Here is an 18849-nt window from a genome sequence, read left to right as displayed (position 1 = left end):
GAGTTTGGTTCCCAAGCTCTCAATCATTTCATTTTAAATTGTTGCACTAAGATATCTTGCAGATTCTAAAAACATAAAAAAACATAATTTCAAAAAAGTCCTTTTTGGATATTTCTGACTGAGTAAAAATGTTTTTATCATAAAAACATTCTTATTTAGTCAAAAACATTCAAAAACGTTCTAAAAATTTTATGAATGTTTTCGTTTTCAAGTTGCAGCTCTCAAAGGCTCACAACAAATGCTTTCATTGGTTAAAACGCTTGATGAGGCCCACCCCAAGAAGCCAGTAGCTTACTGATTAACATTCCACCCTCTGCTCTGACCCAGCCTGGGTTACCCAGGGTTTGGTGTGTGTATTCAGAAGCAATGAGCAACGGACTTTCAAAATAATAACAACAAATTAAAAGTGCGTTAACGCGCGATCAAATAATTGTCGGCTTTAATTTATTAATGCATTAACGCGATAATAACGCGTTAATTTGCCCAGCATTAAATATAATATAATATATAATACTTAAACAAATACCTACTACTACCTACCTACTCGAGCACAATCTAATTTAAATTGTGCTTGAGAAGGTAGGTACTCACTGTTCACTGACGACGTTAAAAGTAAAATAAAAGGAAACATAAACACACTGATGTTGGGGAATGACGCATATATCACTATCCGTCAAATTGACAACACTGCCAATCTACAGAAAAGAATTTAGGAGAATTCCCTTGGCATAACTTTTGAATTTCTCTCAACTGAGTTGTCATGATTAAAGTGGGGTTGCAATTTACAACCTGTCATATTTATTTTGAAAATGTGAGAAACTTCCAAAAGTTCAGTTCGGTCAAGATTTCTGGTAAGGATTCGCTGGCCCCTGAGTTTGAGGGCTCTGGGGCACTGCCCCGCGTAGCCCCTAGGTTGCTAACCTGCTGATGATTATACATAACCATAATTGGTCATGGATTTTGAGTAATTAAATATAAACAAAAGATTCCTTAAACAATTTTTCTTTTTATTTACTTGCATAAAATTGTCGGACATAGGAGTGTTTTTTATAGTATTTTATATAGGTGGCTTACTATTAGTAAGCTAATAATGACTGTTGACACCTACTAAATATTTTATTGATGCTGCATTAGTATTATATTTTCAGTTCTATTTATGGCTCTCTTTATTATATGCAACGGTACCGTGAATTGTAGAAGCGGAGAAAGTAGGTAGGATGAGGCTGCGATGGCTTTGCCCTCATCGCCACGACATCACAACTCCCACCACACACATTCCTAAACTCACACACACACACACACACACACACACACACACACACACACACACACACACACACACACACACACACACACACACACACGCACAAAAAGCAAAGCAAAGCAAAGCAAAGCAAAGCAAAGCAAAGCAAAGTATAAAATGTAATACAAAAAATAAAAATATATTAATAAAAGTTGTTTGGCCTACACCAAATAAAAATTATCGCTTTGATCCCTGTGAACACCTTTTACTTCACGATTTTCTTTAATTTTCATGCTAAACGATTTAGGCATTTTTAAATTACTTTAGAATAAAAGTTAAAATTAAAAACAAAATTTCAAATTTATTCAACTTAAAATTCAGAAAAAAATAGAACAATCTTTATTTTTTTTTAAATATTAAATATTGTTTACTTTACAACAGTATACTATGAGATGGAGATCCGATTTAAACGATGGAGATCCGATTTAAAATGTTGGGTTGTATGTGACAAGTACTGGCTTGGTGAAATTTTTAAGAAGATGGCGGTACCAAGACTAGCAAACCGTTTTGCCGGTATCTCAATTTCTAGGTAATAAAATGTTTCATTCATTTTTACAATTTTTTTTTGATAAATGGTAAAGGTATTTCTAAAATGCGAAAAAAGAATAGGACAATTAATCAATCTCTGTCACCGATACCAGAACACGAAATTATACTTTAATTACGAGAATTGTGCTAGTACTTACAATGTATATCAATGAAATCTTTTTATTTCATAGCTTTATTTTTTGACAGGGTAAAAAAAAGTTATAATTATAAATAATTATAAAGTAGTTAGAGTATTACTCTCTTATTGCTATTCATTTGATACATTAGCAATTTTTTTTATTTATCTTATGGGTCGTTCCATGCCAAGTAGAGCAAATTTTTATGAGGTTTCCTATGGACCACCTTAGATTTTATTGAAACTTTTTGATTTTTTGAAATTTTAGATCAATATCTAATATGGTTCTTGAGAAAACACTATTTAAGTAGTGGGCTATTTTGCATGAAATTTCATTCTGTAAGCAAAAAAGTTTGTTTTTTTTCATTTTTAACAGCTAATAACTTTTGAACAAATTGGTTTTATGCTTCAATTATTTTAAGATAGCAAGTATGCTATGGATACTTTTAAAGAACAAAAAGTTTAAATTCTGGCATCTTAACTTCTTACATAATGGCAGGATAACGTTGATATTTTTGTTTTACTGTTGATCTACACATGGTGAATAAATATTAAAAAAAAAGTCAGTTGATTGAAGAGCTGCAATCAAAAGTTATAGGTCATCAAAATGAGTCAGATCAAGATTTTTTTTAAAATTGATCTGCAATGCAAAGCATCTATTGCCTAAAATGGCACTTTTTTTCCATAAAATTCCTTATATGCATTATATAAAGAGTGTTAATAAAAACCACAAAAATTAATGGTCACTTATTTATAATCCCAAAAGATAGGCTCTTAAAGTCAAGTAAATTTTACCTAAAAAAAATCTGAAGTTTACAAAATAAATAATTATGTTGAATTAAATAATGTTATTTGTTATAAAATGATAATTAAAAAATATCTATGTTTGTAGCCTTACAATCCCAATAGATAAAAACTTGTAACCCCACTTTACAACTCAAGTTTTTTTAAATGAAAAACAAACAGAATGTTTTGCAATTGGTAAATTGTTGTGATGAAAAAAACTTACAAACATTTTAAATACAAACATAGTACACTGAATATTTTAAGATATTTGTTGAACACACCAGCTGTACATTTTGCTTGATGTGTCAATAAGATCGTTAAGTGACTGTAGAATAGCTCGTGCAACAAAATTTTTGCCATTGATAAAAATAATTTTTACTAATTTCATTTTCATTAGACAAAGTGTCAATTCCAGGAATTTTCTGTACAAGGACCTTTACATTTTGATGGTACTGGTAAACACAAACTGCATGCAGATCAGAAGCACAACCCACAAATGGCCTTAGCTCACAAAATTTTGAAAGTCCAACTTTAGGATAATTATGTTTCTTTTTAAACTCAATATGAAGTTCTTTCATATTGACTAAAAGAAATCATTTTTGAATGTATTGCTTTATATCATCTACTTTAACTGAAACAAACTCTTTCTTTTCTGGACAAACTTTTGAATATTCATCGCATTGATAGAACTGAACAACCTCTGTAATTACATCTTTGCTAAGTTTTCTACCTGATTTTGATAAAAGTTTTGACAATATTCAGTGTTTCACAGGAAGACATGTGATCGCACGCAATTATATGACCACGCAAAAAATACTTTGTTTTGGGGATTTGACCACGCGTTTGACATGTTTTCAATATTAAAAAATGCGCTAAAAAAACTTACTTGAACTTATCTAAAAAAAATTCACTTTTAAAAAAGAAAAAAAATCTTAATGAAAAAGAAAATAAAAGAAACACTTAACTAAAGCAAAAACATAAATTATATATATATATATATATATATATATATATATATATATATATATATATATATATATATATATATATATATATATTAAACTTAACTAAAACAAAGCTCAACAAACTAAAATGCTTAGTTATTTAAATGATATTTTTAATTACATTCGGAATAATTTTTTGCCTTTATTAATGTTTAGAACATTAATAAATATTTTTAATGGTTGTTTAAAAAATAAGCACACTTGATTTAAATTATAGTGTTTTTTTTTTTACTAATTTAAATATATCAATTTCCATGTAAATGTAAACAAATAAATAATTACACATTAAAAAACCATTTCATTCCTTGTTTTAACATTTGTACTTTTTTTTTTTTAAATTTGTTTTAAAATATTAACATTTATCCTAATAAATACATAATTATATAAATAAAATTAAAAAAAAAAGTTTTTTATTATTACTTAATATTCATTAGAAGTGTTTTATTAGTTCATTAAAAAGCGTTTCAATGATATAAAAGCATTAAAGATCTAACTTATTTTTTTATTTAATTGTAAGAGTTTTCAAAAAATTTGACTTTTTTTTTCAACAAAATTTTTTTTTCATCTTTTTAAATGTATTAACTTTAATTAATCTTATATTAAAATTCGTTAAAGAGACTTTCATTGTCAAAGAAAGTTATTGTTTATAAAAACAAAATAATTTTTTATCTTTTAATGTTTATTATAAAAAATGCGTACTTAAATAATTTATGTAATATAAATTAAAAAGTTATATACTACTGTCATTTTTACTTTTAAAAAAAATCATTATCAGTAAATTGTTACTTTATTTAAAAGCGTTTCGCTAATATAAAAACATTTGTCAAAAAGTTTTGATGTAATTTATTTCACTTAAAGTATACTTTCATTTAGCACATTTTTAAAACGTTTTTTTAAAATAGCCATGGTCGAATTGTCGAAGCAAAATGTGATTTGCTTGGTCATATAATGACGATCGATCACAAGTCTTTCTGTGAAACACTGATATTCCACTTTTTTTTCTTAATTTTCTGGCTTGAACTATAGATCTTTTTGAAGTCAAAAAGTACTTCTGAGTTTTCGCTATTGACCAACTGTCTGGAGTGAGTGTAAGAAGTGTTTTTCTGATTTTGACAATGTTTTATTAAATTTTGGCTTGATTTGAATCATAATATTGTCTAAATCTTTGTTTTTTTCAAACATTTTTTTGAAGATGATTAGATTTCACCGAGTGCAGCTAATTCTAAATCTAGCACGCTGGCAACAGCCTTTAGTGTAAGAGTTCTAAAACTTGCAATACTTGAATTAAAATCTTCTTTTAATGTAAGGTTGTCAACATAAATTTCTTTTTCTTGGAGTTCATTTTCTTTTCAATCATGATGTTTGGAATGCAGGGTCTTTCTGCAACTAGTGTAAATTTTTTGACGAGGTATTAAACCAAAATCTTTAGCTTATGAAAGACAGATAATTCTAAGAGAGCTTAAGCTTTTTGGTATAACACGTAATGGAAGAAATCAACTATTACACAAAGAAGTTATAGAAAGTCAAACAATAGCAGCTTTACAAATTCATGTAGAATGTGCCATTTTTACTTTATAGATCCTCTTATAAAACTGTAAAAATACATGAAATGTACTATTTATTATTGAGATAAATTTCATTTTTTATAAAAATACTCCAACTTATCTACAGCATTTAAAAAATCACGTTTATCAAAGTTAATGTTTACAATAATTCCACTATAAGTCATTTCATAAACAAACATATCTATAAACAAACATTGATTCAGTCCAAATAAACTCATTCCTTTGGACTTGTGCATAATAGCCAAATGAGTGATTCTTCTTAAGAAATAGTTTCCCGGCATATTATATATATATATCTGTGTGTGTTTGTGTGTGTGTATTTGTGTGTGTGTGTGTGTGTTTCAACAATTTTATTATGATTTAACATGTCTTTGACATTTGTTAATTTTTTATTGTCTTCTGTAAATTGTTTTACCAAAAATTCAAAGTTTTTTTTTTTTAAAAATAGATAAGCAGATAAATTAGTAAACTAAGAAGGGTTATTTAAGCAATTTGTCACTATTTGTTTACATTTTTGTCCTTACTGGCCTCGTTTTAATGTTAAGAAACTAGTAGCGCAATCGAATTAGAGAAAAGTCTATTTGATTTGTATTAATTTTTGAACTGGTTTTAAGATTAAGCTCTTTAAAATCACAAAAAATTTCCATTCCAAAACGAAAATATAAACTTTAGCCTGCCATTATGGAAAAAGTTGAGATGCCAGAATTAAAATTTTTTGTTCTTTTAAAAGTATCCACAGCATACTTGCTATCTTGAAATAATTGAAGTATAAAACTAACTTGTTCAAAAGTTATTAGCTGTTAAAAATAAAATAAAAAAAACCCTTTTTGCTTATATTTCATGCAAAATAGCCCACTACTTAAATAGTGTTTTCTGAAGAACTATATTAGATATTGATCTAAAATTTTCAAAACATGCTTTTCTCATATATATGTACAAAAGCAAAAAGTTTCAATAAAATCTGAAAAGATTCATGAAGGACCTTTGCTCATCTTATTGTCATAGAATGACCCTTATAATCTTTGCTCCTTTTGCCATGGAATAACCCTTATAACAACTTTCACTTTATCTCTTCTTTATTATTATTTAGTTTATTTAGTTATTTAGTCTTAGTTATTATTTTTTTGTTTGAAAAAAGGTTTCTTACATAACTCCTGAAACACAAGCATTTAAGTATAAGCACCTGTAAATTAAAATATTATAATCTCCCAACATCTGATTAGTCAAGAAAATTGCAAGAGCAACAGCAATATTAGAGGCTGTAGTGTTAGTAGTAGCTGCAGTAGCAATAACAGCAGCAGCAACAGTAGTAGTAGTAGTAGTAGTAGTAGTAGTAGTAGTAGTAGTAGTAGTAGTAGTAGTAGTAGTAGTAGTAGTAGTAGTACAGGCCTTCCCAGGATAGGCGTGCGGTCGGTCGCTTTGAGTGACCACGCATATATATATATATATATTTTGAGAATTTGGCCACGTTTTTTAGCATATATTAAAAATGGCGCATTTTTAAAAAGGCGCTAAAAAAACCTAACTAATTTGTCGTATTATTTTATTATTTTTGTTCATAATTTATTCTTATTATTAATATAAAAATATGAACATAAAAATGATATATATATATATTTATATTTATTTAAATTTTTTTTTTTTTTTTCTTATTACAATTTTTTTTTTATGTCAAGTAAACATAAAAAAAATATATATATTTATTTATTTATTTATTTATTTTTTTTATATTATAATTATTTATAATATATTTTTAGGTGTTGATTTTTTCAGCAACAATATTTGAGACAAATCGAAAAACGAAACAGAAAATGTGACCGAAAACTTTTTTAATTTATTTTGAAAATATATTTATATTATTATAATTGTTACAAGTTATTAAAGTATTATATAGTTATTATTTTAACAAAGAAATTTAAAGTATTTTGCTGCATTCACTGTCAGTAGAACAACTTTCATCGTCACTGCATTCCTCATCTGTTCCCGAGATGTCAGTGGAGCTACTTTTGTTTTCGCTAGATTTTGCATCTCGTTCATCTGGACACAATAGTTCATTGTCGGATGAACTTGTGTCACTTATTGGATGTGCAGTTATCGGTTCTTCATTTACATTTTCAGGATTTGGAGCAAAGTTAATTTTTTTTTCGAGTGGAAATTTTTTTGTTCTGCGCTTTTGTAAATATTTTCTTACGGCATCTTGCAATATCTTGTTTTTTTCTTCTACAGTCCATGCATGGTTGTTTCCAGAAATAAGCATGCACTCTTCCAAGGTATTATGCTGCAGACTAAGTCTTTTATCTGACAATATTGTTGTTAGTGTGCTGAAACATCTTTCGACGGCACTATTCGATGCTGAAAAACACAAACACAAATCAGCTATTAGCAAGATATTTGGAAAATCCATTTTATTGCATTGCAAAAAAGTACTTAGGAAATGTTGTGGTATTTTAATTGTAATTACGGAACAAGTTTGATGTAAGAATAAAATCATTTCAAATGCAACACGGAAGAGATAATTAATGGAATGATCGGTTTTAAAGGTTTTGCATAAAACGAACGACCTCAACAGCTGCCAAATGGTATTAATGTCAAATTTGGGCATCTTATAGATGACGAAATAATATAAAGTGCATTTGTGTAATCGATTTTAAATCTTTCAAAGTTTCAAATGATAAAACTACTCATAAATACGATTTATTATTTGAATAACTTGTAACATTTACAATAATATAAATATATTTTTAAAATAGATTAAAAAAGTTTTTGAACACATTTTCTGTTTCGTTCCTCGACTTGTCTCAAATATCGTTGCTGAAAAAAATAAACACCCTAAAAATAAGAAAAAAAAAACATATAAAATAGTTTGGATAATAATCTAGCAAGAATCACAGATGCATTTTTTAAAAATCGCTTGTGGTATTAAATATTTCAGTGGTCCGAATATTACGCCGCCCGAGGTGTTACCCCCTCCCCCCTAAAACTTTTTTTACAACTGATTTATATTTCTTTTTTATTGTTAAACGGATATCGAGTTTATGTATTCCTATTTTTATGTAAAACAGCATTAAAGCCAGAATATATTGTAACAAGAAAAAATATATATTTAAATTTTGTGATAAGAAAAAAATTTGTAATAAAAAACAAATAAAAATTTGTAATAAAAATAATAGAATAATACAACAAATTAGTTTGATTTTTTCAGCGCCTTTTTAAAAATGCGCCATTTTTAATATATGCTAAAAAAGCGTGGCCGAGTTATCTAAAAAAAAATTATATCTGTGTTCACTCAAGGCGTGCGACCGCACGCCTCTCCTGAGAAGGCCTGTAGTAGTAGTAGTAGTAGTAGTAGTAGTAGTAGTAGTAGTAGTAATATTGCAGTATTACTGCACTCAACTAGTTTTTCTCTGCACATCAGCATTGTAACATAATTAAAAAAGAAAGATTAATCAAGACTGTAGTGACTCTACTACAAGAAGTATATAAAATTAAAACAAAGACTGTACTTTTAAGCCTACCATTTTGTAAAAAATTGTCAGACTTACCAAAAAAATTGTTCGACTTACCTATTTTGCTAAAAAAATGTATTCAAAACTAGCATGTTGAACAACACGAAAGTTGTATCAGTTCAAAAATAGTATAAATTTTGAAAGATTTGCAAACTTTTATAAATAAATTGTTTAGGTTTGATTTTTAATTAAAAAAGTTTTGTTTTTGCAATGGTTTTTTTTTTTATTTCTACTTTTATTTTTTGATTTTCTAGTGCAATTTTTTATTTCTGATTTCTTCTTTATATATATTTCTTAGCAGCCGAAGTTTTAGCACTACCCCTCAACAAAACATCACTTTAAAAGATGGTAGTTTATTTATTTTCTTGTTATACTGCTTTTAATTGTTTTTTTTTATTTAAATTTAAATTTAATTTTAATTATAAAATATATTTTTATAAAATATATATTTTAATTATGCCAACTTCAAAAAGATTGAGGTCGGCAAATTATTCCCGACCTCATTTTTCCTAATTCCGAGGGTTGTGTATGTATATATATATATATATATATATATATATATATATATATATATATATACAGTGGTGTACCCTCCAGCTTTTTCCCAGTCGCCCTGCGGGTAACTGAAACAGTTTTTATTTCTCATTTGAGTTGCCCGCTATGATGATCAGTAGTCTGGTGTTAAAGTTTTGTTTTTTTTTTCTCGGGTAAAACTAATGATTTTTTAAAAATTTTAGTTTATGCAAAAAGCCGTTTACATTGTTTTTAAGGAGAAAATTATTATAGGTTTGTAGGGAAAAATCTTTAAAAAACAAAACAATACGACTGCAAAAGTAACAACACTCTAATCACTAACTCAAATGACTGCAAAGGTAACAACACTCTAGTCACTAACTGCATTATAAAAGTAATAAAACTATAATAGTTTTATTACTTTTATAAAGTACTTATAACTTTTAAACTTCATTTTTTGTTCAAACAACATTAGTAATTCCAAACTTTAATAAAAGTAGAAAACCATCTAAAAAATATAAAGTGGATATTCAAATATTATTAAAAACTTTAGAAACTATTACAAATAGTTAAACAACTTTATAAAAATGTACTTTATAAAAAGTTTAACATTATGAAAATTGTTTCTAATAGTCCATAAAAACAGCGTTAATTTTAAAATCAACCAATAAAAAGTTTTTATTAGTTGATTTTTAAAATAAACGTGCGTTTTTATGGGTAACATTTTTCATAATGCATTTTTCGTTATGCGTAACATTTCATAATGTTAAACTTTTTATACAGTACATTTTCATAAAGTTGTATAAGTTCCTTAATAAGTTTTAAATATTATTTGAATATCCACTCTATTTTTCTAGATGCTTTTCTACTTCAATTAAAATGTAGTTTTATTAATAAGAACAATTAACAAATTGTTTGGTCATCCTGCCGGGCTACTGACAGAAATTTTTAATTAAAATTTCAGTCACTTTGAAGAAAACAAGTACCGTGCCAGCGGACAGCCATGAGGGTACACCACTGATATATATATATATATACACACATATACAGTAGTGACCAAAAAATTAAGGCAAGCTATGTTTTTTAAACTTATTGTTTATTTATGGCGTTATTACCTTGGATACATAATTTTTTTTATTACATTTTGATTTTTGAAGATATTTTGATTTATTTTACACCGTCAGGTTGCCATAGTTGTGATATTGTGGGTAAAAAGCATGATATTAATAACTTTGTGAAAGGTAAAATAAATGCACTATTTTCGAAGGGCTATTCTCAAAGTAGTATAGCAAAATAATTAAAAATATCAAGATGTGCCATGCAAAATGCTTTACATGTGCAAGACTATTCAAATCGCAAAAATTATGGTAGAAAACGTGTGAGTACATCACAAGAAGACTGTTTTTTAAAGAATGTTGTTAATCGTGAGCCCCACACAACATCTGCAAGGTTATCACAACTTGCTATGGAAAGGAGACTTACTATTAGTTCGAGAACAATAAGAAGAAGGTTGTGTTATGACTTTGGTCTAGTTGCAAGAAAACCAGCTTAAAACCTTTCAAAAAAGTATGTTTCAACAAATTAGAAGCACGGGCTATAATTATGTTAGAAGACCTGTGGGAGAACACCTGAATCCAAAGTATACCACAAAAACAGTAAAACATCCTCCTTCAGTCATGGTATGGGGAGTAATCACAGCGCAAAGCCAATGCGGGTTGCACATCTTTAAAAAAGGTGAAAAAGTCAATGCACAAAAGTATCTAAGTGTATTGAAAGACAAAGTGAAACTGCGCATGGAAATTACTAAAACCAGCAAGATTCAGCACCTTGTCATACAAACATGCTAAACACGCTAAAACAGTTAAGAAGTGGTTTACTGATAATAAAATTGAATTATTATTTAATTGGCCCTCAAGTTCACCCGATCTTAATGTTATCGAGAACTGCTGGAATATAATGAAGCAGAAAATTCCAGCACATCAGCCTAAATCTTTAGAACATCTTCAAAAAGTTCTTAAAGAAGTGTGGACTAATGAAATCACTCGAGAATTTTGTAAAACATTAGTAAATAGTATGTCAAGAAGAATATAAGTCGTGCTTAATAATATGGGACATCCGACAAAGTATTGAACTGTAACATTTAAGTCTTTTAAACTGTACTTTTGCTATAATTTGGTGCTATAACTATTATTTTATTGAATATTAACAATTTTTGATAATTTATCTTTTTTTTTTAATTTATTTTACATTTTCTATTGTGTTTATTCAATAAAAAATTTACACTGCAAAATTTGAGTTATTTTTAATGACATGCCTTAATTTTTTGGCCACTACTGTATATAGCTGTATTTTTTATTTATATTGATTCATTATCAAAAGTCATAAAAAAATCCTTTTTATTAATGTAAAGGCTACACTTTTTTTTGGATGGGTTGTAAGATTGGCATCTTTTAATTATATAAAATATATAAAAAGAGAGTGTAACTTTATTACCTGAGAGTGTAACTTTTTTACCAGAAAAAAATCAAAAAGAATTTTCACATACAAAAGTGAACTTTAATTCAGAAATGTTGCACAACATAAACTAAGATACTACTGAAATAAGTAATAATAGGAATGTTGATGCATTTTTTATCCATAACAATAAAGAACTTATAAACGACAATTAGAGGATCTTTGTAATAAACTGCTTGATGAGCTTACTAATAAAAATTCAAGAAAATAAAATATTGCTCAGAAAGCTAGCAAAATACAAATTTCATGAAGATTTTCACCAAACAATCTTAAGTACAGATAAAAAAAAAAATTTTTACACTGGTATTAAAAATAAAGAAATTTTTAATGCCATACATGGTATAGTACATCAATTAATACGTAAATGATGGTATGGTTCTAACAAAATTAAAAATAAATAGAAAATTTAAAAAGTTTCCTAATAAATTTGGAGCAAAAGCAAAGTTTGCTCTAAAGATGAAATGTTGCTAACATTAATGAAAATAAGATTTGCCTTACTAGAAAAAGATTTATCTTTTTGATTTATTAAAACACCCAAAATCCTGATCTGCAAAAAATTACTTGGTCTGAATATAAGCACCATATAGAGATTATCTTTTTCTGGATATTTCCGGAAATCCAGATATTTTTCTCAACTTTGAGGTTATCTGGATATCCAAAACATTTACCATACATACAAGTTTAGGTATATATTTTTGTTATATATTTGTTTTTTAGGCTTTTCCACTCATCACTCATACAAAAATTAAAAAAAGTTTAGAAAAAAAAATTTGAAACAACTCGTTGAACAAGCTAAAAAAAAAATTAAGAGGAAAATAAGCAAAAATATAATCCGGATTTTTTGGATATTTTACCTAAACAATTTTCCGGATTTTTTAAATATGACCAGGATGATCTATGACCATAATACAATAAAAATATTAATCAGTATTACACTTAATTCGTTCATTAAATTTGTTTCATGCATACCCAGGATCAATTTCCAGATAAAAAGTTGATAATAGAATCAAAATTTTTAATTTAGTTCCTCGAGTTTCTTATGTTATGGCAGACAAAAGCTTTATCGTTCAAAATGAATGTTTGATGTGAAACATAACATTGTATGTACTGCCAGGAAAAAGAGGTTTATATCAAATGCTACTATCAGAAGTTAAAAAACTAAATAGTTTTTTGTGTTTTTTTCCATTTTGTTTTTTAGTATTTTTTTTTTTTTAGTTTTTTTAAGTTTTTTGAAATAGTTGATTACAAGCGTCTTCTTACCAAATTATCAATATACCTAATATTTTGTTTTTTAGTATTTATTTTTTTTAGTTTTTTCAAGTTTTTTGAAATAGTTGATTATAAGCGTCTTCTTACCAAATTATTAATGATTTTAACTAAAAATTAAAAATTATTACCAAACCCTTAATGGCTTATTTCCTGGATTGCATTGTACCTACAGACCAGATATCAGTGAATTTATACTAACAGCATAGCAACAGAATGGCGACCTGTGGAAGGTAGATTCATCCAAGGCACTTGGACCTGTTCTCTTTATACTCTTCATACTTGATATAAATGATATAATTGACTGCAATACTGAGCTATAAAAATTTACTGATGACATCCTTGCATACATTGTTGGAGACCTAGCCCACTCAACTCTACCACAGGACATTTGCAACAAAGCTAATAACTGGTGCATCAAAAACAAAATGTTATTAAACATAACAAAATGCAAAATCATGACAAATGAGTAACAAACTTGACACTTGCCCACCACCAATTCTTTTCATTAACTCCAAATCTCTCGAATATGTGACATCATATAAATACCTAGGATTAAATTTAAATATAGAAATAAACACCGACCAACGATAGCAGCATATCAAGCCCAAATTTTCCTCAGCTCAATACTTGATTAATAGTCTAAAAAAACTAGGCTTTCATAGTGAAATACTAGTAACAATATACCGAAACATTGGACTTAGTCAATTGATCTATAGTGCACCGTTACTGTGTGCAAGCAGTTTCAAAATAAAGCACCAAATACAGAAAATACATCTAAAAACGCTAAAATCTATAGGCATTAGTCCATAAATTGCAAGAACAAAATATATGTATAAAAATCCTGAAACAAATTCTACAAAACCCAAACCATCTGCTACACATAAAGACAAAAAATAATTCTAAAATAACAAGACAAAGTTCCAACTTCAGGTTCAAGATAGCCACTTCAAATACAACATACAAAAATTGTTTTAACCAACAAACACTGCGTCTTATAAGAGATGGAAAGCATAACTTGTACACTAGTTAATCAAAGCAACTACAAACTTAACTACTATAACATGTGTGTGTATATATGTATATATTTATGTTTGTATGTATGTATGCATGCATGCATGTATGTATTGTATTGTATTTTTGACAAAAATTTTCTTTTTTTAGTTTTCAACTTTTGTTTAGTTTTTTTGTTCTATTTTTTATAGTATTCATTTCTTTTGTTTTCTTTCTTTAAGTATTGCTGTTTTATTCTCTATAGTTTCTTATCAGTTTCTTTTGCCGCAAATTCTTAAAAACTATATAAAAATGTGGTCAAATTGTCTAAAAAAATTACTGGACGAACAAGGTGTGCGAATGTGGATGAACAAGGTGTGCGACTGTATGCGCTTCCCAGGAAGGCTTGATACTGATATATAAGGATATAGTATATATAATGTGATATGGATATAGTATATATGAAGTAATATTACAACCCATTTCTCATTTGTTTGGATAATTATCTTGATAAAAATTAACTATCAATATACTAAAGTTTTGTGATCCCCTGGTGATTTTTTTCTTAATGATAGAAATATGCAAAATTTTAAAGTTATGTTTGTTGAAGCACTTGCAGTGCTTCAATAGACATAACTTTAAAGTTTTGCCATGTCATTTTGTTTAAAAATAAAGCATCATCAGGTTCATTAGATACTGTATCTGACATTTCTAGATATTTTTTGAGTGAAGAAAAAAAAAATTGAAAAAAGGTATTATCCGTAGCCAATACTAACTAGTACACAAGATTTTGAGAAAAAATTTTAATGGGTAGTTGATTTTGCTAAATGTTTGTTTACCTCCCAAAATTTTGCGCATGACAACTGAAAATAATGTGGATGTCAAATTCTGAGAATCATGTATTCTTGATTAAAAAAAAATTAAAAAGCCTAGGTTTTATTTAAATTCTAAATAAAATAGTTTGTACATTAAAGTGTTATCATGATTTTTTATCAAACTATTTAACGAACAAAAGAAATAGATAAACAAAAAGATTTGTTGCAATTAAAATAATGCTTATGTTTTTTGCTAACTAAAGTATTTTAGTGTGTGATTAGGACATCATAGTTTTAGTATTTGAAAGTGTATTAAGAACTTTTATTAAATAATAAACCTGCTATTTTCTTAACTAAAATTCACATACAATAACAAAATTCAATACAATTTATGTTTCTTAATAAAATTTAAACTATTATTGTAATAATATTTTTATACTAATATATTTTTATATTATATTAGTATATTATATAATATTAATATACTAATATTATTAATACAATTTTAGTTCGTCTTCGGTTGAAATCTGTCCAAAACATCAGGAAAATTACAAAGACTATGCAAATGGTTTCAGCAGCTAAATATTCAAAAGCTGAAAGGGAACTCAAAACAGCTCGAGTATATGGAATTGGGGCCCAAGGTTTGTTTGAAATAAATTTCAATATAAAATAAGGAATTATGTATGGTCTAACAAAAGTGCAAGTAGTAAAGAAAAGTTTACTATATTCTGTGTTTCTATTCAGCTTTGTATCAAAAAGCCTCATTACCCAAGGAAGTGGATGAGCAAAATCATTTAATTATTGCTATTTCATCAGATCGTGGTTTGTGTGGCTCAGTTCACTCTGGTCTTTCTAAAGCTGTTAAAGCACGTGTTGCTTCCTTACCAGTAGGGGTCAAAACTAAACTTGTTGTGTGTGGTGATAAAGCAAGAAACATCTTGCAAAGAACACATTGTAAGATTTTTTTTTGTTCAGCCATTTATCATTATTATATTTTTTATTTGTCATTATATTTAACCCTTGGAGTTAGGAAAAGTTGGCAATAAATTGCCGACCTCAAACTGTTAGAGGTTGGCAAAAAATATTTAGCTCAAAGGGGTACCATAAAACCATAAAACATAAAAATGAGGTCTGCAAAAAATTGCCGACCTCAAACACTTTTAGGTCAGCATTGCCAAATGCCGACCCTATTTCCGAGGGTTGTATATTTTTATTATAATAATAAAGAATATCTTTGTATAATTTATAAAAGAACATAAAAAGATTTTATAAATGTAAACTATATTCTTTTAATTTTTTTAGAGGGACTTAAAATTTTCATATAAATATGTTTAATCTTAGTAATAAATAAATTATATAAGTTAAAATAAATAAATTACATAAGTTATTATGAGGCACATAATTATAATTGAAATACATAGAGTATAAGTAGATACATAAATTGTTATACAAAAATTATTATAAATTATGTAGAATTTTTTTTAATGTATAATCTAAAGAATTATAGCTACAATAGATGTGTTAATAAAAAGTTTTTATATATTATTTGAGTCAAGCTAAAATATCTATTATGCATAAATTAGTGTTATTTACTTTTTAAATAACTTTTCTACCTAAAACTATTGTAAATTTAAGTTTAAATAGGTTTTAATACAGCAGGTGTCCACTAGGTAGAAAAGTTGTAATCTATTATTAGTTAATCAATCTAGCTTCCAAACCAGCTTCCGCTTTATTTAATCTAACCAATCAAAATCAACCTCCATAACTGTTTGTTTATATACAATAATCATTTAAAAAACTATTTGATCAGATGTAAAATAGTTATTATTTGCATTGTAATATTTATAAGCATTTTGTTGACTTGAAGTAAATATAAATAAGGTATTCAAAATAGCCAAATTAAAAATAAATTTTACTATTGTACATAGCTAGTGACATTCTATTCAATATGAATGAATTGGGTCGCAAGCCACCGATTTTTGAAGAAGCATCTTTTATTGCAGAGCAGGTTTTAGATTCAGGTTATGACTTTGATCATGGAGAAATGTTTTACAACAGATTTAAGTGAGTTAATAGTAGTCTTCTTTATACTTGTATACAGTTATGGCCAAAAAGTGACCACCCAATAATTATTTGTATATAGTAATATTTATAGCAAAACTGGTTTTTCAGCTGTATATTGAATGCATTTATCATTAGATAAGTCTCAATATAAACTTCTCAGTATAAACTTCTTAGTACTTTGAACTTTTAGAACAGCTTCTGTTCTTTACAACATTAAGGCACCAAGTGACATAATTTGGGCTTTGTTTTAATGACACCAAACTTTCATAGGTGTTCTTCTCAGATGTGCTTGTGAGGTTTGGTTTTCACGCATTAGTTTTTGATGGAGTTTCAAATGGTGAATTAAGCAATCGTGACTTGTAAATGGCCAAAGCCAGTTAATGATCTTGAAAGTTTGTTATTTTTTCTGCAAAAAATTTTGCGATCTGGTGAATTTGAGTTGATTCCCTTCTTGAGTTTAAATCAAGTGATTGCCCGCCCACATGTTAAAAACTATAATTGCATTTTCTTGGAACTATGTCTTGCCAACTTGTACCTAATAGCAAATTGCTTTGTCGTGTGTGAAAACGTTCACAACTAGCATTCACACTAGGAAACAGTTGACTAAGTATTTGTAAGCTTGAAAACTATACGTCCTTCATAGCTAAACAGTGTATCTTATTGTTAGTTTTTAGGATTTTAATGTTAATTTTTCAAGGATTTTCCTGGTTTGATGCTATCTGTTGATCTGATGCATTTAATGATATTGTAAAAAGTTATCTTGGGCATTTTGATTTGGTGTGTTTCTAGCATGCAGTAATTATCTATAATATTATGAGTGGTTGGGTTTTTTATGGCCATAACTGTATATAATTATGTTTTAATTAATTGTTGAGAATGTTTGTTATTATATATTATAGTTAATAACCTATTTAGATCTGTGATATCATATTCCTGCACTCCAATGGATATTTATTCCCTCAAGACTCTTAGTACTGCAGGTTAGAATATTAAGTTGTGTAAATAAATCCGTTTATCTGAATTTTAAGCTTTAATTGTATTAATTCTTTTTTAGAGACGATGCTACAGTACGATGACGTTGATGAAGATGTTTTGCGTAATTATCATGAATTTTCTCTAGCAAATTTAATTTACTTTGGTATGAAGGAGTCAGCATGTTCAGAGCAAAGTGCTAGAATGTCATCAATGGATAATGCTACAAAGAACGCTGGTTAGTTAAATACTGTATTATACTCCTTTATCTTTCTAGTTTGTTTTAATTTATATTAATCTTTTAATGTCGATTATATAAAATACAAATTGTTAGTTTAAGACTGTTTTATTGCATGTGGTAATCTGATATATATTTTTTAGGTGACATGATAGATCGTCTTAGAGTTAAATATAATCGCACTCGACAAGCTGTTATCACCACTGAACTTACGGAAATTATTTCTGGTTCAGTTGCTCTAGAAACTAAGGAATAATATTTGGATATTACTGTAGTTTATTTGCAAATCAAAATTTGTTTTCAAGTCATTTTTAATTTTTGTTTTTCAAAATCTTCGTATATACAATTATAATATAAATTAATAAAAATTTTATTCTATAAAAATTAAAAATTGATAGGAAAGAGTGTAAACACCGTATAAACACCATTCACCACCGTGTGAACCTCTGGTTTTATTACAATCCCTAGCCAAAAGTCACCTATTAAGTCGAGAATTAAAGATGGCAGCCAAATTTACGGAGGAAAAGTTATTTAAAAAAATTTAACAAATATTTAATGATATTGATAGTCAAATAGTTTAATAAGTTCCTTAACGATTTTTACAAGATTTCTCAGAACCACAGGCAATCTTGCGTAAATATACGAT

General features: G+C 27.6%; 1 protein-coding gene across 1 annotated transcript; it reads left to right on the top strand.

Annotated features, from left to right (window-relative positions):
* The first annotated feature begins 1688 nt into the window (after positions 1–1688).
* LOC100209701 (ATP synthase subunit gamma, mitochondrial) lies at positions 1689–18511 on the top strand. The gene is made up of 8 exons (XM_065817588.1): positions 1689–1832; positions 9127–9176; positions 15439–15570; positions 15674–15883; positions 16858–16993; positions 17909–17973; positions 18048–18203; positions 18347–18511. The coding sequence occupies exons 1-8, from the start codon at positions 1696–1698 to the stop codon at positions 18457–18459; spliced, it is 999 nt and encodes a 332-aa protein (XP_065673660.1). The 5' UTR covers positions 1689–1695; the 3' UTR covers positions 18460–18511.
* Positions 18512–18849: the final 338 nt, after the last annotated feature.

The sequence above is a fragment of the Hydra vulgaris genome, chromosome 14 (genome assembly GCF_038396675.1).
Source record: "Hydra vulgaris chromosome 14, alternate assembly HydraT2T_AEP".
Lineage (NCBI taxonomy): Eukaryota > Metazoa > Cnidaria > Hydrozoa > Anthoathecata > Hydridae > Hydra > Hydra vulgaris.
The sequence above is the reverse complement of the archived record's forward strand: the minus strand, read 5'-3'. Positions and strand labels throughout refer to the sequence as shown.